This window comes from Equus przewalskii, chromosome 25, assembly GCF_037783145.1.
Source record: "Equus przewalskii isolate Varuska chromosome 25, EquPr2, whole genome shotgun sequence".
NCBI lineage: Eukaryota > Metazoa > Chordata > Mammalia > Perissodactyla > Equidae > Equus > Equus przewalskii.
Genome location: NC_091855.1, coordinates 14,889,529 through 14,910,813, shown reverse-complemented (window position 1 = coordinate 14,910,813; position 21,285 = coordinate 14,889,529). Strand labels below are relative to the sequence as shown.

The 21,285-nt window shown below is 40.2% G+C and overlaps 1 protein-coding gene and 1 long non-coding RNA gene across 7 annotated transcripts in view; one reads left to right on the top strand and one right to left on the bottom strand.

The window, feature by feature from the left end:
* EXD2 (exonuclease 3'-5' domain containing 2) overlaps window positions 1–21,285 on the bottom strand; it is a 95,813-nt gene that overhangs the window by 26,245 nt on the left and 48,283 nt on the right. For 2 of the 6 annotated variants that reach the window (XM_070594130.1, XM_070594132.1), the window contains one exon: window positions 2,094–2,485. In XM_070594130.1, coding sequence (XP_070450231.1) covers window positions 2,094–2,438 — 345 coding nt within the window. In that variant the 5' untranslated portion in view covers window positions 2,439–2,485. Of the gene's footprint in view, window positions 1–2,093; window positions 2,486–2,650; window positions 2,907–19,904; window positions 20,024–21,285 lie in introns of those variants that run through there. The other 4 variants (XM_008514227.2, XM_008514229.2, XM_070594133.1 and 1 more) reach the window with 4 other exon arrangements.
* Window positions 19,408–20,824, top strand: LOC139079390 (uncharacterized). The gene is made up of 2 exons (XR_011532996.1): window positions 19,408–19,581; window positions 19,916–20,824. It is a non-coding gene; the product is annotated as an uncharacterized lncRNA (long non-coding RNA).

The window sequence follows — 21,285 nt, the reverse complement described above, 5'->3', positions numbered from 1 at the left end:
GGTGTCCCACATACAAAAGAGAGGAGGACTGGCACAGACGTTAGCTCAGGGCTAATCTTCCTCAAGTAAAAACAAAACAAAACAAAAAAGGATTGAAACAGATGTTAGCTCAACGTGAATCTTCCTCACACACGCAAAAAAAGAAGGGTAAACACTTTGGCAAATCAAAACAAATACTGACTGTCTAAAACAAGAACAAAAACAATAACTAAACAAACACACAAAGCAAATGAAAGAGAAAGGGAAACAGAAACGGAAGAAAGGAGAGAACAAAGATGGATGACTGTCACGAAGTTTTTCGTGTAGCAGCTATCAGGGAAATGCAGTCACACGCGAAGGAGAGGTGGCGTCCAGCAAGAGTTCAACACCTATTGAAAGTCAAAATGAAGTGAGTTTTGGATTATTTGCCACTTTAATTTATCCTCGAGTCTGCACAGTGATTCAATGTATTACCATTGAGTCAAGTGCTGTTACTAACTATTCACCTCACACTACCCTGTAGCTGCTACAGTTACACTTCATTTAGTTGGAATAATCCCGATATTCACAAATGTGAATTTTCCTAAGCTACTAAAGCTCACTGTTTACTAATGTTTTCTTCTATTGTTGTTGGTGTAAATATTTCTAAAATGATATAGAAATAAGTAAATATTTCTAAAACGATATAATTTCTTATACAGAATCAACTAAAAGTACCTAATCTTTCTTGATGGCCCAAGGTCAATGGTATAAACAACTACTACTATTGCTGATGTACAGAAATACCCAGTAGCTAAGGTGAAGGGCCTGGGTGACTACTAAACACTGCTCTCTTCTCGGTCGTCACTGAATTGCATCTGGCAGCCCTTCCTACCGCCTCTGACCTTGTGGCAGCTATTCTGCTTAGGGCCTCTTTTGATTACATTTCCTGGCTCTTGGCTGTACTCTGGATATCCAGAAGACATATGTCAGGGATGTTGGCAAGGTATTATGCTGAATTAACAAAAGATGATAACTATGATTTATTTACATTTTTGTAATATCTTCTGTGTCAAGGAGATTAAAGTTCACTCTGTGAATCAGAAGGATGGAAGAGCAGGGGTAACACATTATCCTCACCACAACGATGAAACAACTCCCCAAAGTAAAGCTATTAGAAAAATCAACCAGATAGCTAGAAAGCCCTGGGCTCAAATGCTGGTTACTGGCTTTGTGGCCTTGGACAAGTAACTAAACTTTTTTATGCCTCTGTTTCCTATCTGTAAAGTGAAGATAATAACAGTTTCTTCCTACATACGATTATTGTGAAAATTAAATGAGATGATGCAAACAAAACAGCACAGTGTCTGGCTTGGAGTAAACAATGTTTCAAATTTTAACTGTTATCTTTTTAAATCCTAATTTGTGTAATAATTCCCATTTAAACAGACTTCCTTAACTACATTCTCCACAGCATCCTTAGGAAAATACTAACAAAAATATTAATAGTAGCTATTACTGAACATTTACTATGTGTTAAAATTGTGCTGAAGTCTTTATAGGGGTGATCTATCTGAAGCCTTAGGAAAGCCCTGGGAGGCAGATGCCATTACAGCCCTATTACAAACAAGTACACTGACCTCAGGGAGGGCAAGGAGCTTGTCCAAGTCTACAGACAGTAAGTGGTAAAATGGAACTCATACAGCTCTGACTCCAGGATCCATGATTATAAGCACTCCCCTGTCCAGAGAAGAGAAGCAGCTTCTCCTTCTGCTAAAATCTACTTACAAACAAGTTGTGAACAAGCCAATTCTCCTTTAATCTTATACTCTACTTGACTATTCAAGGTCCCTAGTTGGAAAAGCAGAAAAGATTTATTTGTTTCATTTCACTTTCTTTTTTTTAAAGATTTTATTTTTCCTTTTTCTCCCAAAGCCCCCCGGTACATAGCTGTGTATTTTTAGTTGTGGGTCCTTCTAGTTGTGGCATATGGGACGCCGCCTCAGCAAGGCTTGATGAGCGGTGCCATGTCTGTGCCCAGGATTTGAAGTGGCGAAACCCTGGGCCACCTCAGCGGAGCATGAATGTAACCACTCGGCCACGGGGCCGGCCCCTCATTTTGCTTTTTAACTTACCCACTCACAGTCAATTCCAAGTACCGGGAAATCTTCTAGCTCACTCCTCAGCAAGGGCTCGATCTGATCCCACTCTGCCCCGTGAGACACAGTCACCACCTTTGCCTCGAGGATCTTCTCCTCCCACGAGGCTCTGGGGGCACTGGGGCGCAGCTGCTCTTCTTCCGGAGGGGGCGGCTCTCTCCTGTCTCGTGCTTGCTGCTGCTGCTGCTGCTGCTGCTGCCGCCGCAGGGTCACACAACTCGTTTTACTTCTCCGGCGCTGGATGCCTTTCCAGAGGACAAACCCCCCCACAGCCACACCAAGAAGGGTGGTCACTGTCAAAGCCACTAAGTGTCTCGACATCTTTGACTTTTCTGCTGTCTAGGAAAGCATATCACTAATCCCACAACCTGCAAAACAAATGCAACAATATGTTTACACACAGAATTTAAACCAATATGGAAACTAGTTTTCCCCTAAAAAGTATTCCATTCCAATCCATGTGCCAGCAAACTAAAAAACTGCTACACCTTTCCACATGAAACAGTGATATGTTAATTTTCTCACTTTCCTACCTTCTGTACTTCATCTCCATCTCCATTCTCACCTGGGGAAACCCCCTTGCTCTCTACCAGTTGCCCGGAGCTCTCCTAACCACATAAGATCATGTCAGTCAAAACAGTAAGCTGGACTCTCACTTCCACTTGCTGATCTATTAGTGAGCAAATTTCAGTTCACAGGTCTTCTTCAACGTGTTTGCACTTTAAACCTTCAATCTCTAACAGCTGAATGGAAACTTCTGCTTTTCAATGAAAAAACTGAATCATCTGTAAGTTGGGGGGAAGATTTCTTTGCTTTTCTGGAAGGTGTGGCCAGTGGGGGACAAAGCACACAGGCTTGAGTAAGCGTGGATTTTCTGTTGCTCCAGAAGTCTCCGCAGTTCTCCATAGAAACAGACTCAGTTATTGAGGGTGAGCTAGGGCAGAACAAAAAGGAAGGCGGGACTAGAAAAGAAAAGGACAGAGCTTAGAGAGAGATCCAAGACGTTCAGGAGGAGCCTGCAAATTGAAATGTCCATAGGGTCAAGACAGGGTAACATAAGCAAGTAAAGCAAGCCAAGCACAAGAAAAGTGACACAGACGCCCCAGTAAATATGTAGGAACCATCTTCATTTCTACCATGAAATAGTCTCCTTATCATTTGTCTTATAACATGGTTTTCTCCATCTTTTTTTTTCCTATTTTTGACAGAGAAATAGGTATATAGTACTATTCTGTACTATTTAAAAAACCACAGTAAAAGCATAACAATAAATGGGAAGCGGCCCTTGGCCTCAGTGATGGAGACGAAACATGGAACAGCAACCACTGAGCACGAGCTGACTGATCCTGTTTGGGAAGAAGGCCCAGTGCCTTCAGATAACTTGAGTATTCAAGGGAAGTCAGATATTGGGATTTTACGTGAAATGTCACCATTTTCAAGTGTCAGCAGCAAATTCACAGTTTTTAAAACACTGTGCCAACCAAACAAAAACACTCTGGGCTCTGGGCTACCCATCTGTGGGCTCTGGTCTAAAATCTGTATTGCCCACAGACTCAGCGATCTGCCAGACTCCACCTACACTTCTCTATGGCTGAGGGTTTCTCATAGAATGTGTACTGTTTTTATCACTTTTAAAAAGATTCAACAGCAAAGTTTTAAAAGTAATTTAATATCTACAACAACCCTGGGCTATAATCATGCCTACAGAAATATTCGGCATTGGAGAGGAAAAATGGAATCACAACAATTATTACACTACTAACGAAAATAGTAAAATGGCTACCCTTTTTAAAAATTATTGGGGGCCAGCCCCATGGCCAAGTGGTTAAGTTCACATGCTCTGCTTCGGCAGCCCAGGGTTTCACCAGTTTGGATCCTGGGAGCAGACACAGCACTGCTCATCAAGCCATGCTGAGGTGGCATCCCACATGTCACAACTAGAAGGACCCACAACTAAAAATACATGACTATGTACCGGGGGGCTTTGGGAGAAAAGGTAAAAATTAAAAAGAAAATCTTTTAAAAAAAACAACAAAAAAAACTATTACTGCGGAAACTGTGCTAAGTACTCATATATACTTTCTCCTAAACTTTTACTGAAAAGGAAACTGAGGCTTAATGAGATTAAAGAACTTGCACAGAGAGATTTCCTAATTAAAATAATCTGAGAAAGGAGGGAGAAATATAAAAAAATAATAAATTTTAAAAAAAAATAAAATAATCTGAGAAGATATAAAAACTCTTCCCTTTCCCATGCTAAACAATACAAATGCTGGAGACAACACTGAGAAGATAAAAGTTTAATACACAATCGAACTCAAAAAGAAGAAAGGGAAATCATCAGAAATGGAAGAGTGGAAGCCCCAGGGATGGGAGGTAACGCTGGGCAGAGATAAAGCTGGTCCATCAGCAGCCCAGGGACAGACGTCTAGGCCACAGAACCAGGGCGTAGCTGGGACCCAAGAGAGTGCCACCTTGTCCATGAACAGGAACCTGAAAGTGTGCACCCACCGTGGCCCAGGCCAGCCACCTGCTCAAGGCTGAGAGCACGACCAGAGTCCCTCAGGAGAGAGCACACCCTCAAGCCTGCACTCTGGACCGGTACAGGGCCCAAGTTATTATTATCCTCCTAAAAGGAAACCCTAAGGAAGGAACTAAAACTAAAATGGTCAGAATTGGTGAATTCTGTTGGGACCAGGCAGAGTCGATCATAAAACTGTTTCATATACACATGTTTCTACCATGCAGGAAACATGCCAGACCTCCCCAGGAGACCAGTCCCTAGATGAGCACTCACCAACAGATCAAAACAAAAGCGAGAAACCCCAGCCAAGCAGGACAGGTCAGAGCCATCAAACAAAAATACCCACATCTGAGATCCGAAAGGGCCTTGAAAGTAAGAACATTCAGGGAAATAAAGGAAAATAAAATCTAAAACATGCAGAGGAGGCAACAGAAAGTAGAAATTCTACATATGAAAAATATCAGTTAAAATTTTTTAATACTCAATACACAGGCGAAACAGCAGATCAGACATAGAGAGAGAGAGAGTTACGGAATTGAAGAGAAACGTGAGGAAGTTACTTAGAACGTAGCCCAGAGACAAGGAGGTAGAAAACATAACAGCGGAGCATGGAGGATGGATTGGGAAACTCAATATCCACATAATGAAGATTTGGAAGACGAAGGAGGTCAGATTTGGTAGAGTTCTCTGAGTCCCAAGCTGGATAAGTTAAATTCGCCCACAAAAAGATTTGTATAAGTTCACCAAGAAGACATAACACTTATAAGCACATATATACACCCAACACAGGAGCACCAAAGTACACAAAGCAACTATTAACAAACCAAAAAGGAGATATTAATGACAACACAATAATAGCAGAGGACCTTAACACCCCATTTACATCAATGGACAGATCATCCAGACAGACAGCCAACAAGGAAACAGTAGATTTAAACAAAAAACTAGACTAGATGGACTTAACAGATATATACAGAACACTTCATCCAAAAATAACAAATACACATTCTTTTCAAGTACACATGGAACATTCTCAAAGACAGACCATATGTTGGGAAGCAAGCCTCAATAAATTTAACAAGACTGAAATCATATCAATGGGGCCAGCCCGGTGGCATAATGGTTAAGTTCATGTGCTCTGCTTCAGTGGCCCGGGGTTCACAGGTTTGGATCCTGGGAGCAGACTTAGCAGCATCGCTCACCAAGCCATGCCATGACGGCATCCAAAAAAAATAGGGGAAGACTGATACAGATGTTAGCTCAGTGGCAATCTTTCTCAAGCAAAAACAGAAAGATTGGCAACAGATGTTAGCTCAGGGCCAATCTTCCTCACATACAAAAAAAAAAAAGAAATCCTATCGAGTACCTTTTCTGATCATAATGCTATGAAACTAGAAATCAACTACAAGAAAAAAGCTGGGAAAGTGACAAACGTGGAGAGCAAACAACATGCTACTGAACAACCAATGGATCACTGAAGAAATTAAAGGAGAAAAAAAAATATCTGGAGACAAATGAGAATGAAAATACACCATACCAACTCACATGGGATGCAGCTAGAGCGGTCCTAAGAGGGAAATTCTTGGCAATACAGGCCCATCTTAAAAAACAAGAAAAATCTCAAACACACAATCTTAAACTACACTTAACAGAATTAGAAAAAGAACAACAAACAAAGCCCAAAGTCAGCAGAAAGAGGGAAATAATAAAAATTAGAGCAGAAATAAATGAAATTGAAACCAGAAAAACAGTAGAAAGGATCAATGAAACAAAGAGCTGGTTCTTTGAGAAGATAAACACAATTGACAAACTCTTAGCCAGACTCACTAAGAAAAAGAGAGAGAAGGCTCAAATAAATAAAATTAGAAATGAAAGAGGAGAACTTATAACAGATACCACAGAAATACAGAGGATTATAAGAGAATACTGTGAAAAAACTATATGCCAACAAATTGGACAATCTAGAAGAAATGGATAAATTCTTAGACTCATACAACCTCCCAAAACAGAACCAAGAAGAAATAGAGAATCTGAATAGACTAATCACAATAAAGAGATTGAAACAGTAATCAAAAACCTGCCCAAAAATAAAAGTCCAGGAACAGATGGCTTCCCTGGGAAAATTCTACCAAACATTCAAAGAAGATTTAATACCTGTCCTTCTCAAACTATTCCAAAAAATTGAGGAAGACAAAATACTTCCTAACACATTCTATGAGGCCAACATCACCCTGATCCCAAAGCCAGAGATGGACAACACAAAGAAGGAAAATTACAGGCCAATATCGCTGATGAACACAGATGTAAAAATCCACAACAAAATACTGGCAAACTGAATACAGCAATACGTTAAAAAGATCATATACCATGATCAAGTGTGATTTATACCAGGGATGTAGGGATGGTTCAACATCTGCAAATCAATGTGATATACCTCATTAACAAAAGGATGAATAAAAACCACAAGATCATCTCAATAGATGTACAGAAAGCATTCGACAGGATCCAACATCCACTTATGATAAAAACTCTCAACAAAATGAGTATAGAAGGAAAGCACCTCAGCATAATAAAGGCCATTTATGACAAACCCACAGCCAATATCACACTCACAGGGAAAAAGTACAAGCCATCCCTCTGAGAACAGAAACAAGACAAGGGTGACCATTCTTGCCACTCTTATTCAACATAGTCCTGGAGGTGTTGGCCAGAGCAATTAGGCAAGAAAAAGAAATAAAAGGAATCAAAATAGGCAATGAAGAAGTGAAACTCTTGCTATTTGCAGATGACATGATTTTATACATAGAAAACCCTAAAGAATCCATAGGAAAAGTATTAGAAATAATCAACAACAGCAAAGTTACAGGGTACAAAATCAACTTACAAAAATCAGTTGCATTTCTATACACTAAAAATGAACTAGCCGAAAGAGAACTCAAGAATACAATCCCATTTATAATTGCAACAAAAAGAATAAAGTATTTGGGAATAAATTTAACCAAGGAGGTGAAAGACCTATACAATGAAAACTATAAGACACTATTGAAAGAAATCAACATGACATAAAGAAATGGAAAGAGATTCCATGCACATGGATTGGAAGAGTAAATATAGTTAAAATGTCCATACTAACAAAAGCAATCTACAGATTCAATGCAATCCCAATCAAAATCCCAATGACGTTCTTCATAGAAATAGAACAAAGAATCCTAAAATTCATATGGGGCAAGAAAAGACCCTGAATAGCTAAAGAAATCATGAGAAAAAAGAACAAAGCTGGAGGCACCACAATCCCTGATTTCAAAATACACTGCAAAGCTATAGTAATCAAAACAGCATGGTGCTGGTACAAAAACAGGCACACAGATCAGTGGAACAGAATTGAAAGCCCAGGAATAAAACCACACATCTACAGATAGCTAATCTTCGACAAAGAAGCTAAGAACATACAATGGAGAAAGGAAAGTCTCTTCAATAAATGGTGTTGGGAAAACTGGACAGCCACATGCAAAAGAATGAAGATGCCATTATCTTTCACCATACACAAAAATTAACTCAAAATGGATCAAAGACTTGAAGGTAAGACATGAAACCATACAACTCCTAGAAGAAAATATAGGCAGTACACTCTCTGACATCAGTCTTAGACGGATCTTTTCGAATACCATGTCTACATGGACAAGGGAAACAAAAGAAAAAATAAACAAGTGGGATTTCATCAGACTAAAGAGCTTCTGCAAGGCAAAGGACACCAGGAACAAAACAAAAAGACAACCCACTGACTGAGAGAAAACTTTCGTAAGTCACATATTATCTCCAAAATATATAAAGTGGGTTAACATCCAAAATATATAAAGAATGCACACAAATGAACAACAAAAAACAGACAATGCAATCAAAAAATGCACAGAGGATATGAACAGACAATTTTCCAAAGAAGATACACAGAAAGCCAACAAGCACATGAAAAGATGCTCAAAATCACGAATCATCAGGGAAATGCAAATCAAAACTACACTAAGATATCACCCTACACTCATTAGAATGGCTATAATCACCAAGACAAAAAATAACAAATGTTGGAGAGGTTGTGGAGAAAAGGGAACCCTCATACACTGCTGGTGGGAATGCAAACTGGTGCAGCCCCTATGGCAAACAGTATGGAGATTCCTTGAAAAACTAAAAATAGAATTACCATACGACCCAGCTATCCCACTACTGGGTATTTATCCAAAGAACTTGAAATCAACAATGCAAAGAGACTTATGCACCCTATGTCCATTGTAGCATTAGTCACAATAGCCAAGACGGGAAGCAACCCAAGTGCCCATCAACTGATGATTGGATAAAGATGTGGTATATATACAATGGAATAGGGCTCAGCCTTCAAAAAAGACAAAATTTTCCCATTTACAACGTGAATGGACCTTGAGGGTATTATGTTAAGTGAAATAAGCCAGATAGAGAAAGGCAAACACCCCATGATTTCACTCACATGAGGAAGATAAACATGCGGACAAAGAGAACAGATTAGTGGTTACCAGAGGGAAAGGGGTGTTGGGTGGTGGGCATAAGGGGTAAATGGGCACATATATATTGAGACTGACAAATGATAATGTACAACTGAAATTTCACAATGTTATAAACTATTATGGTCTTAATAAAAAATATATAAAAATCATTCTCAGTTCATGGGCTGTGCAAAACAGGCAGAAGACCAGATCTAAGGGAAAAAAAAACAAAAAAGACACTAAAATGCTCATAAAGGAAGTGGATTCACAATGACAAAGAGAATGGCACTGGGCAATGAGCAGATGCGAGATTTTAACCCAAATCTATAAGACAAAAAGTGGTCAGAGAGGCGCTAGGGAGTGGCCTGGTGGTGTAGTAGTTAAGTTTGCATGATCCACTTCGGCAGCCCAGAGTTCGTGGGTTTGGATCACAGGTGCGGACCTACACACCACTCATCAAGCCATGCTGTGGCAGGGTCCCACATACAAAATAGAGGAAGATTGGCACAGATGTTAGCTCAGTGACAGTCTTCCTCAAGCAAAAAGAGGAAGATTAGCAACAGATGTTAGCTCAGTGCCAATTTTCCTCACCAAAAAAAAAAAAGTGGTCAACCAATATGCCCTATGGAATCCTGAAGAGGCAGTGAAGATTATAAGGGAGCCATGATGCTGAAAACTAATGTGTTATTTGAAAAATGTAGAACAGAACAGTGCATCTTCTACCCCTTAATCCACAAGTGACTACCTGGAGGCAGGGAGCTTCCCAAAGGCAACAATTGCTGTCCTTTCTATCACCATATGTTAACTTGGCTTGTTAGTGGATTTCCTATATGGAATAACATATCATGTATGCTTTGGTGTCTGACTTCTTTTGCTCATCATCCACATTACTGGATGAATAGAAGCTTATTTCTTTCTTTGTTGAGGCTATTCCATTGTGTGGATCTACCACAATGTGTTTATTCATTTTCCTGTTGATGGACATTTGGGTTGATTCCAGTTTGTAACTAGCATGAACAAAGTTGCTGTTCCTGTACACACACACACACAAAAAGATGTATAAGAATGTTCTTAACAGCTTTATTCCTAACAGCCAAAACCTGGAAACAGCCCAAGTGGTGGGTACATCCATACAATGGAATACTACTCAGCAATAAAAAGGAATGAATTACTGATACACGCAACATGGATGAATCTCAAAAAACATTAGACTGAGTGAAAGAAGCCAGACACAAAAGAGGTACTGTATGGTTCTCTTTATATAAAGTTCTAGAACAGCTAAAACTAATCTATGGTAGAAAAAAATCTGAACACTAGTTGCCTCTGGGGGAGGAGAGTACAGGGAACAGACATTTAAGCTGAGCACTGAATAAGTGAAAAGGAGCCAGTCATGCCAAATTCTACGGAAGGGCATTTCAGGCATGAGAGAACTTTCCGGGACTGTGGTAAAGTTCCCTGTCTTGATGGGGGTTTGGCTTACGCAGGTGTACGCATTTGCCAAAATTCAGAGATCTTTCTGATTTTTCTCCTGTTGGCCTGAATGATGAATGAATAACTATTGGTTTATTCACTGTCTCTCTTTCCCACTAGAATGTAAACCCCATGACACAGGGATCCTAACTGGCTTCTTTACCACCACATACATCCCTAGCAACTAGCACAGAGCTGACAACAAGAAGTATTTATAGAATGAACAAAACTCAATTCAAGGTATTATATGTTAACATTTTTTGATTTCTCTAATTCAATCATCGAATTACAAAAATCTATTCAAATGAAAAATTTTTTTTCCCTTGTTGAGCCTTGATGCTATAAAACAGCAGTATGGTTCAATACCGGGCTAGGAGTGAGAAAAATCAAATCTTGTATTATAGACTGAATATGTGTCCCTCCAAAACACATATGTTGAAACCCTATCCCCTAATGTGATGGTATTAGGAGGTGGGGCCTTTGGAAGGCAATTAGGATTAGACGAGGTCGTGAGGGTGGAGCCCTTGAGAATGGGATCAGAGGCCACATAAAAGTCAGAAGAGAGCATGCTTCCTTTCTGTGATCTCTGCCATGTGAGGACACAAGGAGAGGTCAGGAGTCGCAACCCGGAAAAGAGCTCTCATCAGGACCAAGCCATGCTGGCACCCTGATCTCCGACTTGCAGCCTCCAGAACTGTGAGAAATAATTTCTGTTTACAAGCCACCCAGTCTGTGGTATTCTATTATAGCAGCCCGAACAGACTAAGACACCTTGCTAAAGGCTCGCTCCGGAATCCAAACCTTTCAATGCCTTACCATCTCCTGTGACTTAATCTGCCATTCTTGTTTTTTTTAATTGCATAAAATAATTAAACAGCAAACTGATAACAGTGGTTACATAAGGTAGTAGGATTATAAATAATTCTGATTTTTCAAATTCTGTATGAGTACGTATATATTCATAATTAGAGAAAAACAAGTTTTTTTTAATGGGGCTTTTTAGCGATAGACAATGTAAATATTCCACTTAACACTTAAGACAGACGATTATATTCCTGAAATAAATCCTGTTTTAATGAATTAAACAAATATGTCAATGTGTCAGAGAGTAGCATAAGGTAGAGGATAGCAACAGGGACCCTAGAGTCTAATACCCTGGGTTCAAATCCCACCTCTGCCACTTGCTAGCTATTATACAAACTTGGACAATTTAGTGAAATTCTCTAAGCCCCAGTTTCCTTATCGGTAAATGGGAAAGACAGTATCTACCATGTAGGATCATTGCGAGGCTTCAGTAAGATGATCAATATACTTCACCCAGCACATTGGCTAGCACATTAGGGTTCAACAAATGTTGCCAATTACTACCACTGGGGTTCTACAAACCACAGAACTCCCATCAAAAGGAAAAAAAGAATCACAGAGTTAAAATTTAGGAGCCAAATTCAGCTCCCATACAATTCAAGAATCCTTTCCGTGCTCATCCTAACAGATCACGACCTGGTTTCTACCTGAATATTCTAAGAACGGAGTTCATTACCTCAAGAGGCAGCTTTTATTGAAAAGTCCTTGTATTCCCTAAAAGTTCCCTACATAGAGATTGCTCTCTTTGATGCTCAGTCTGGCTTCGAAATGACAAGAGTGTTCACTCCCTCCTGAGAGCTGCGAAATATGTTAAGACAGCTCTTACGACCTCCCTTAGAACATCTTACTTAACCCAACCAGTCTTCCTGTGACCTAGGTGACAGGCCACTCACCGTTGTGGCCAGATTCTTCTGAAGAGCTCGAAGTTTGTCAATGTACCTCTTAAAATGTGGCCCCCAGGTCTGTATTCATCATGGTCTAATTGGTGTGGACCACACTGACACTATTACTTCCCAAAGTCTGGACCCTGTATTTTATTAATGCTGTATGAAATGACATGTTTGTGAGTAGCAGAATCACACTAAGGGGTCATATAAAGCTTGTGGTAAATTAAAATTCATTGATACCAAATCAAGTTCCCCATTTTATATATTCATAATTTATACTTTGCACTTAAATCCAAAGCTTTACATTTTTCTTCTCAATTATATCTTGTTTGTTTCAGCCAAATGTTTCATCCTTTGAGACCAATTTGCATTTTGATTGTGCCTTCCCTCTCAATTAAAACATGATTTTGTAAAGAAAAGTGAATTTGTTTTCAAAGAAAATAACATCTTCTAACATGTTTTTATTAATTCATTTCTAAAAGTCATTTTTGCATATCATACTGTCTATATTTAATAACATTAAAATGAGGTTACATTAAAGGAGAAAAGCTTAAAAAAAAATTATTATTGACTTGCTTCCACTGAGAAGGGATCCCCTCAGATTTGGAGCTCCCAGGTGCACAGTCTGATTCCCAACCTAGGGGCTGGCCCCGTGGCCGAGTGGTTAAGTTCGCGCACTCCGCTGCAGGCGGCCCAGTGTTTCATTGGTTCGAATCCTGGGCGCTGACATGGCACTGCTCATCAGACCACGCTGAGGCGGCGTCCCACATGCCACAACTAGAAGGACCCACAACTAAGAATATACAACTATGTACCGGGGGGCTTTGGGGAGAAAAAGGAAAAAAAACATAAGATAAAAAATAATAAAAAAAAAAAGATCGATTCCCGACCTATTCTTCATCATGTGTGGCCTGTGTAAAAGAAAGGCCTCAGAGGGAAACTGAAGGAGCAAATAGGGTACCTCCATAGGAGGGAACCCTGGCAACATTCAAGAAACATATTAATTTATTTTTATTGAGAGAGGTTTTGTGCAGGGTTTTTTCCAGCCAAAGGATTCACTCAGCAAACACATATACAGCACCTTCAGTAAGTCAGACATTGTGCTGGACTCTCAGTAAAAAGGGTTAAAAGGCACGATCTGCTTTCATAAATTCAGGATTCAGGAAAGGAGAAACACATGTAACGAACAATCTGCAGCACAGTGAGACAACACCAACAACAGAAGCACACAGTACACGGATGGGAAGGAGAAAGAGCCGGGTATCATTAAGAGAAACACTTGCTGAGAGAGATGATATCTGAGATCGGTACTGGCGTTAAAAAACGAGCAAAAGTTCTCCAGGGGCACAAGGCAGAGAGAAGGGCACTCGAGGCAGAGGGAGCAGCAGGTGCAAGGACACAGCATGGGTACAGACGCAACACGGTGCAGGGGGAAATGTTCAAGCAAACTTTACATGCACGTAAGTGTAAAATACTTACCGAATTTTGAAGACTTACTTCAAAAAAAAATGAAAATATCACTGATAATTTCCATATTGATGTTTCTGTGTGAGGAAGATTTGCCCTGAGCTAACATCTGTGCCAGTCTTCCTCTATTTTGTATGTGCGTGGCTGCCACAGCGTGGCTTGATGAGTGGTGTATAGGTCTGCACCTGGGATCTGAACCTGAGAACTCCGGGCTGCTGAAGTGGAGTGAACTTAACCACTACACCACCAGGCTGGGCCCCCACATTGATTTTTAAGGTGATCTTTTTTTATTGTAGTGAAATATACATAACACAAAATTTATCATTTTCACCATTTTTAAGTATACAATTCAGTGGTATTAACCACATTCACAATGTTGTGCGATCAACACCACCATCCATTTCCAGAACTTCTTCATTATCCCAAACAGAAACTCTGTACCCACTAAACAATAACCTCCCATTCTCCCCTCCCCCAACCCCTGGTAACCTCTACTATACTTTCTATGAATTCCATATTCATTTTTTAGATCTCTGTTGAAGTAATATTTTGGATACACTGGGTTAAATAAAACATGTTATTAAAATTAAGTTAACCGTGTTTCCTTTTATATTTTAATGTGACTACTTGAAAACTTTATTTACGGGGCTCACATTATATTTCTACTGGACAGTGCTATGCTAGAGCATATGTAAGTAAGAAAATAGAGATGATGCTGGAACGAGTAGATGCAGGTCAAGTCATAAAGGGCCTTATATTACCTTATAAGATAAAATCTTACAAGTAGCGGAGAGCCAATAACAAACTTCTAAGGGGAGGGACATATTTCAAAGAATGCCATGTTGGCAGTGTGGGTGCTAGACGGGAGGAGGACAAGGCTAGAAGCAGGAGACAGGTTAGAAGAGTCACAGCAGTAGAGCGGAGAGGGGAGGAAGATTCAGATCAGGGCAGAAGAGGACCGGATGGAAAGGAACCACAGCTCGTAACAGAATGGCTGCATCACAATCACCTGGATACGTAAACAAGTCATAACTGTCACAACTTACAAGATAATTGTGAAAGTCTGATCAATATAAAATCAATAGCTTTCTAAGCTCATTATAAAAATATGAAGAAAATCCCATTCATAACAGCAATATATACTATTTTAAAACTACACAAAACAATCACATATACACACACACAAACCTAGGTATAAACGCAACAAGAAATGTGTAAGATCAATATGAAGAAAAACAGAAAGCTTTACTAATGACAGAGAAGACAACTGGAAGAGCAGAGACATATTAAAGCAGCTAACACAGAGCATATATCATGTGCCAGGCACTTTACACATATATGTACTCATGTATACATGACTCATTTAATTCTTTCAACAACTCTCTGCAGAAGGTACTATAATCATCCTATTTTTTTTAAAAAAAGAAGGGAAGAATAACTGTTTTACAGAAATACTCAAAACAATATATGAATTCAATACAAACTTAATTTTTTTAAACTTTTTAGAGCCAGCCCTGATGGCCTAGTGGTTAAAGTTCAGTGCTCACCAGTTTGGCAGCCTGGGTTCACTTCCCAGTCGCGGAACCACACCAGTGGTCTAGTTGCCATGCTGTGTTGGTGGCTCACATAGAAGAACTAGAACAATTTACACCTAAATATACAACCATGTCCTGGGGCTTTGGGAAAGGAAAACAAAAAAATTTTTTAAAAATGAATTGACCATCAAGAAAGTGAAAAGACAACGCACAGAATGGGAGGAAATATTTGCAAGTCATATATCTGGTAAGGGCATGTATCAAGAGTATATAAAGAACTTACGACTCAATAATAAAAAGAAAAACTAATTAAAAATGACCGAGGAGTTGAATAGACATTTCTTCAAAGAAGATACACAAATGGCCAATAAGCACATGAAAAGATGCTCAACATCATTAGCTATTAGGGAAATGCAAATCAAAGTCACAGTGAGATACCACTTCACACCCACTAGGATGGCTCTAATCAAAAAGATAAGAGCTGGCAATAATATGGAGATATTAGAGCTTGCATACACACCTAGTGGGAATGTAAAATGGTGCATCTGTTTTGGAAAACAGTCTGGCAGTTCCTCAAATAATTAAACAGAGAGTTGCTAATCACCCAGAAAGTCCACTCCTAGGTATATATCCAAGAGGAATGAAAATATATGTCCACACAAAGGTTCACAGCAGCACTATTCATAATAGCCAAAAAGTGGAAACAATCCAAATATCCATCAGCTGATAAATGGATAAATAAAATGTAGCATATTCATAATATTATGGATGGAATTGTGTCCCCCAAAAAGATATGTTGAAGTCCTAGCCCCCGGTACCTGTGAATGTGACCTTATTTCAAAATAAGGTCTTCGTACACATAATCAAGTTAAAATCAGGTCATACTGGAGTCGGGTGGGCCTTTAATCCAACATACCTGGTGTTCTCACATGAGGGGAGAAGAGACGCAGAGACAGACTCGCACAGAGAGAATTAGGATGTGAAGACAGACACTTGGGGAAGAAAGCCGTGTGAAGACAGAGGCAGAGGTTGGAGTCAACCAGCTGCAGACGAGGACTGCCAGCCACCAGCAGAAGCTGGGAAGAGGCAAGAAAAGATCCTCCCACAGCCCTCAGAGAGAGCACAGCCCTGCTGACTCCTTGACTTTGGACTTTACAGCCTCCAGAACTGTGAGAGAACACGTTTCTGTCACTGAAAGCCACTGCAAGGTGTGTGTGTCACTTTGTTACTGTAGCCCTAGGAGACAAATACACCACAGGATGGAATTTTATTCAGCAATAAAAACGAATGAGTACTGATACACGACACAACACAGATGAACTTTGAAAACATTATGCTAAGTGAAAGAAGGTAGTCACGAAAGACCACAAATTGTATGACTCCATTTACACAAAATATTCAGATCTATAAAGGCAGTAAGATAGTGGTTGCCTAAGGCCAGGGTACTGGGGAATGGGATAGGGAGTGACTGCTAATAGGTATGGGTTTCTTTTGAAGGTGATAAAAATGTTCTAAAATTAGACTGCGGTGATGGCTGCACAACTGTGAATACACTAAAAGTAATGTACACTTTAAATAATGAATTGTGTGAATTACATCTCAATAAAGCCACCTTAAGAAAAAACTATTTGACAAGCTGATTCTAAAATTATCTGGACAGAAACTGTAAGACTAGCCCCCAAATATTATTATTTAAATAACGAGCATGGGAGCTGATAAAGTATATGATTTCCAACAAAATAACAATTATAATTATCATGAGGGAGTATTTTCCCTACTAGATATCAAAGTATAATACATATTTAATATACATATTACATATTTAATATATATTGTGGTATTGGTTCAGCAAAATAGAAAATTAGGCCACAGAACAGAAGAAAGTCCAAAAACAGACTGTGTGTGTGTAAGAAATTAGAACACGATAAATGTGGCGTTTCAGATTAATGGGTCAAGAATGGACTAAATATTCAGAGTGACATTGGAAAACAGTAATTATGCACAAACCATTTACACACACACAGAAATTTTTTTAAAAACTCAAACATATAAGAACTTACAGGAGAAAATATAGTCCTAAGACAAAACCCTGCTCTGCTTCAGCACTATTGATATTTTAGGCCAGAACAACTCTTTGTAGTGGGGGCTCTCTTGTGTACTGTAGGATCATTAGCGGCATCCTGGCTTCTACCTGTTGGACGCCAGCAGCACCACCACTAAAAACTGGTGTTTTGGACAACCAAAAATTGTCTCCTGACATTGCCAAATGGCCCGTCCTAGAAGGCAAAATATCTCCCCCATTTGAGAATCAGCGGGGTAGGGAATGATAGCCACAAAATACAAAATATACACAGTAAAAGATTGACACATTTAAAGATAAAACTTAAAACTTTGGTTCAACAAGGAGGCCACATGGTTAAAAAAGACAAGCAACAACTTTACAAAGTACCAAGTTTGGAATAAACATTTAAAACATATATACATGACAAAAGATTAATATCCAAAATACATAAAACACTACTATATATAAAAAGACAACTCAATAGAAATAGACATTTCTCAAAAGAGGAAATACAAATAGCCAACAATCATGAAAAGATGCTCAATCTCATGAGTAACCAGGAAATACCAATTAAAACACCAATTAGAATCATTTCCCACTCATCAGATTGGCAAATATAAGAAAGACTGATACCATTAAATGTTTAAAAGAGTTGGGGAGGGGCTGGCCCCGTGACAGAGTGGTTAAGTTCACGCACTCCACTTCAGTGTCCCAGGGTTTCGCCCGTTCAGATCCTGGGTGCAGACATGGCACCGCTCATCAGACCATGCTGAGGTGACATCCCACATGCCACAACTAGAAGGACCCACAACTAAAAATGTACAACTGTGTACCAGAGGGCTTTGGGGAGAAAAAGGAAAAATAAAATCTTAAAAAAAAAAACTGGGGAAATAGACATTATTACACACTGTTGGTGGGCAGTTTGGCATTAAATGTCCACACACTCCAGCCCAGCAATTCCACTTGCTGATTTCTGTCCTCGAGAAATGCTCCCATGGGCACAAGATGCATGTGAAGGATGTTCTCTGCCACACCATGTCTAACAGTGAAAAACTGTAAGCAATCTATGGAATCTCACATACTACGGAATTTACAGAGCAAGAATAAAGAATAAGGTGGATCTCTACATATTGACAAAGAAAAAGTTCCAAGACCCCTTTTTCAGCATAAAAACTCAAGTTGCTGAATAGGTACAACATGCTGTATATGTAAAAAAAAAATTTGTAAAAATTTAACACGAAATCTTACATACATATATCTTATACACACAAACATTTGTCAATAAATGTAAAGAAAAAGAAACAGAAAAACACACCTCAAACTGATAATAGTTCTTACGTTGGGGCAAAAGATTAAAGAACAAAAGATGGAGAAGCAAAGAGACAGGCCAAAGAGAATCTATTTAGGTTAAATTTTTGACATGAATTTTTTAAGATTGTAGGCATGGACTACAACTAAAACAAATATTTAAAAATAAATACATTTTATTGCTGGCGAGCATGATGCAGTCTATACAGAAACTGATAATAATGTACACCCGAAATTACAGTTATAAACCATTATGACCTCGATAAAATAATTGGGAAAAAACCCTACAAATTACAAAAAATAAATACATTTTTAAAACAAGCTCAACTTGCCCAAGATGAACCATTCCCTCTCCCTATTAAATCTCCCTTCTCCTCACTTCCTAATTCTGAAAACTAAAAACCTTTCAGTGCAGTTCCTTCTGGGCTTGCCACACAACTAAAAAAGCACGGTATAAATAACTTAGTGTTTCCAAGGAGTGGGCGTCTAAGGGAGTGTGTCTGCGTCCAACACGGTATCCAAAGCCTATAAAGGTTTGAGTTTGATTACACTCTAACGAAGAGGTGTCAATTTTGTAATAAGTCGTCATTAAGGTTCTCGCTCTGATCTATCCAGGGATGCGAAAAGAGACAGAGGCAGCCGTCAGCGAGGCCCCGAGGCGCGGGCGCGGTCTGCTAGGAAAGGGGTGGTAACGGGGGGCGGGGAGGTCCCCAGGAACCGAGGGAAGGGCTGTACCCGGGGACGTGCACCACCCGGGGACGTGCACCGCCCGAGGAGCTGCTGGGCGCCGCGGGCTGCGCCTCCCTCTCGGCTGACCGGGTCGGGAAGCCACGCAGGTTTGCTGGATGCTCCCAAGGAGAGAAGGGGGTCCGAGGGGCGGCCCGGGGAGCAGTGAGGGCCGCGGACCCGCGTGAGAGCCCTCGTCGAGCAGCCGGGTGTAGAACCGCCCCGCCGCGGCCCAGGGGGGAGAAGAGGCCGCACCGGGGGGCGGGGAGAGGGGCAGGGCCAAGTCGCCTGGGGACCGCGGGGTCCCCGCAATCAGTCGCCCCCGCACATGGCTCCGGCCCCACGACCCGGCTCCTCAATCGGCACTGGAAACCCCCTCCGTTCCTCGCACATGCCCAGCGAGAGGCCTCGCCAGCCTCTGATGCTCGCTTACCTACGGCCCAGGACCCGACCCGAACACCTGCGGCACCTTCCGTGAAGAACTGGAACCTCCGCGGCCACCTGCGCGCACCCACCCGGATCTACTAGGGCCGAAACCACTTCCGGTCCAGCGACTCGGCGAAGAGGACCTACCTCCAGCTGCGGCGTGTACAATGAGCGACGCCATCTTGTACGGAAGCTGCTGTTACAGCTGTGGCCCCCCAGTTTCTCCACTGCTGAACAAAGGATCTGCTAAAATTGGAAAGGCTTAACCTCTCTTCAGAAAAGTGATGTTTTTGGTTTTGTTTCTGGGGTGGTATTTTTGTTTCTTTTGGTTTGGGCTTTAAAGGGAGAAACCTCTGGAACCCTCACATGTGCAATATGGGACATCTATTACTAATTAGCGCGAGCAGTTTCTCTATTAATTTTCTTAACTGTTAAGTGGTGAAGGTAAAGAGGAGAGACATTTGTTTAAATAATATATTCCTCATCAGCAGTGCATTTCATACTATAGCCATTATAATAATTTATGCCATCTTTTATAACAACCACCACAATATTTTCCAGTTATATTTAAAATCGTTCAACCAGTCTTTATCAGCAACTATTATATGCGAGGTAGCTAATGTCTGCTCTGTGCTGTTGTTTTGTCATAGACTGTGTAAAACAGAAAGAGAAATGAGATGTGCGTAAGCAATATAAGGTGTAATAATAGCTGCCACTTGTTAACTATGTGCTTGCTCACAGTGTGCTAGGAACTTTGCAAAGTGTTTTACATATTTTATCTCATTTAATCCTCATAACAACCTCGTGAGGCAGTACTGTTATTTATGCCATTTTGCATAAAATGGAGAAAGGTTAAATAAATTTCTTAAGGTAACCCAGCAAGTTAACATTGTATCTGGGAATTAAACCTCAGAGTGTCTGATTGTACGGCTTGTTTCCTTCATCCTCTCTATATATTGCCTCCAGTACAGAAAAAAGGTTCTGAGTTCCATGAGATAAGTACCCTTAACGGGGAAATTTCTGGCAGATGTAGAGGATTAACCTCTTGAATTTTAATCTGCTCTATCCTGAAACATCTAAAAAACAAACAAAAATGTAAAGAGGAAGTGCAGATTAAAGCCACAATGAGATACCATTACATACCCACCAGAAAGGCAAAATGAAAAGGACAGAAAATACCAAGCACTGGCAACATCGTGGAGCAACCAGAACTCTCATATGCTGCTGAAGGGACCATAAATTGGTACAATCGCTTTGTTAAACTAGTTTGGCCATTGTCAACTAAACCTGAATTTATGCATAGCCTTTCTCCCAACAGTTTCACTCCTAGGGTATATACGCAATAGAAATGTGTACATATGTTCACTAAAAGGACAAGTACATGGGGC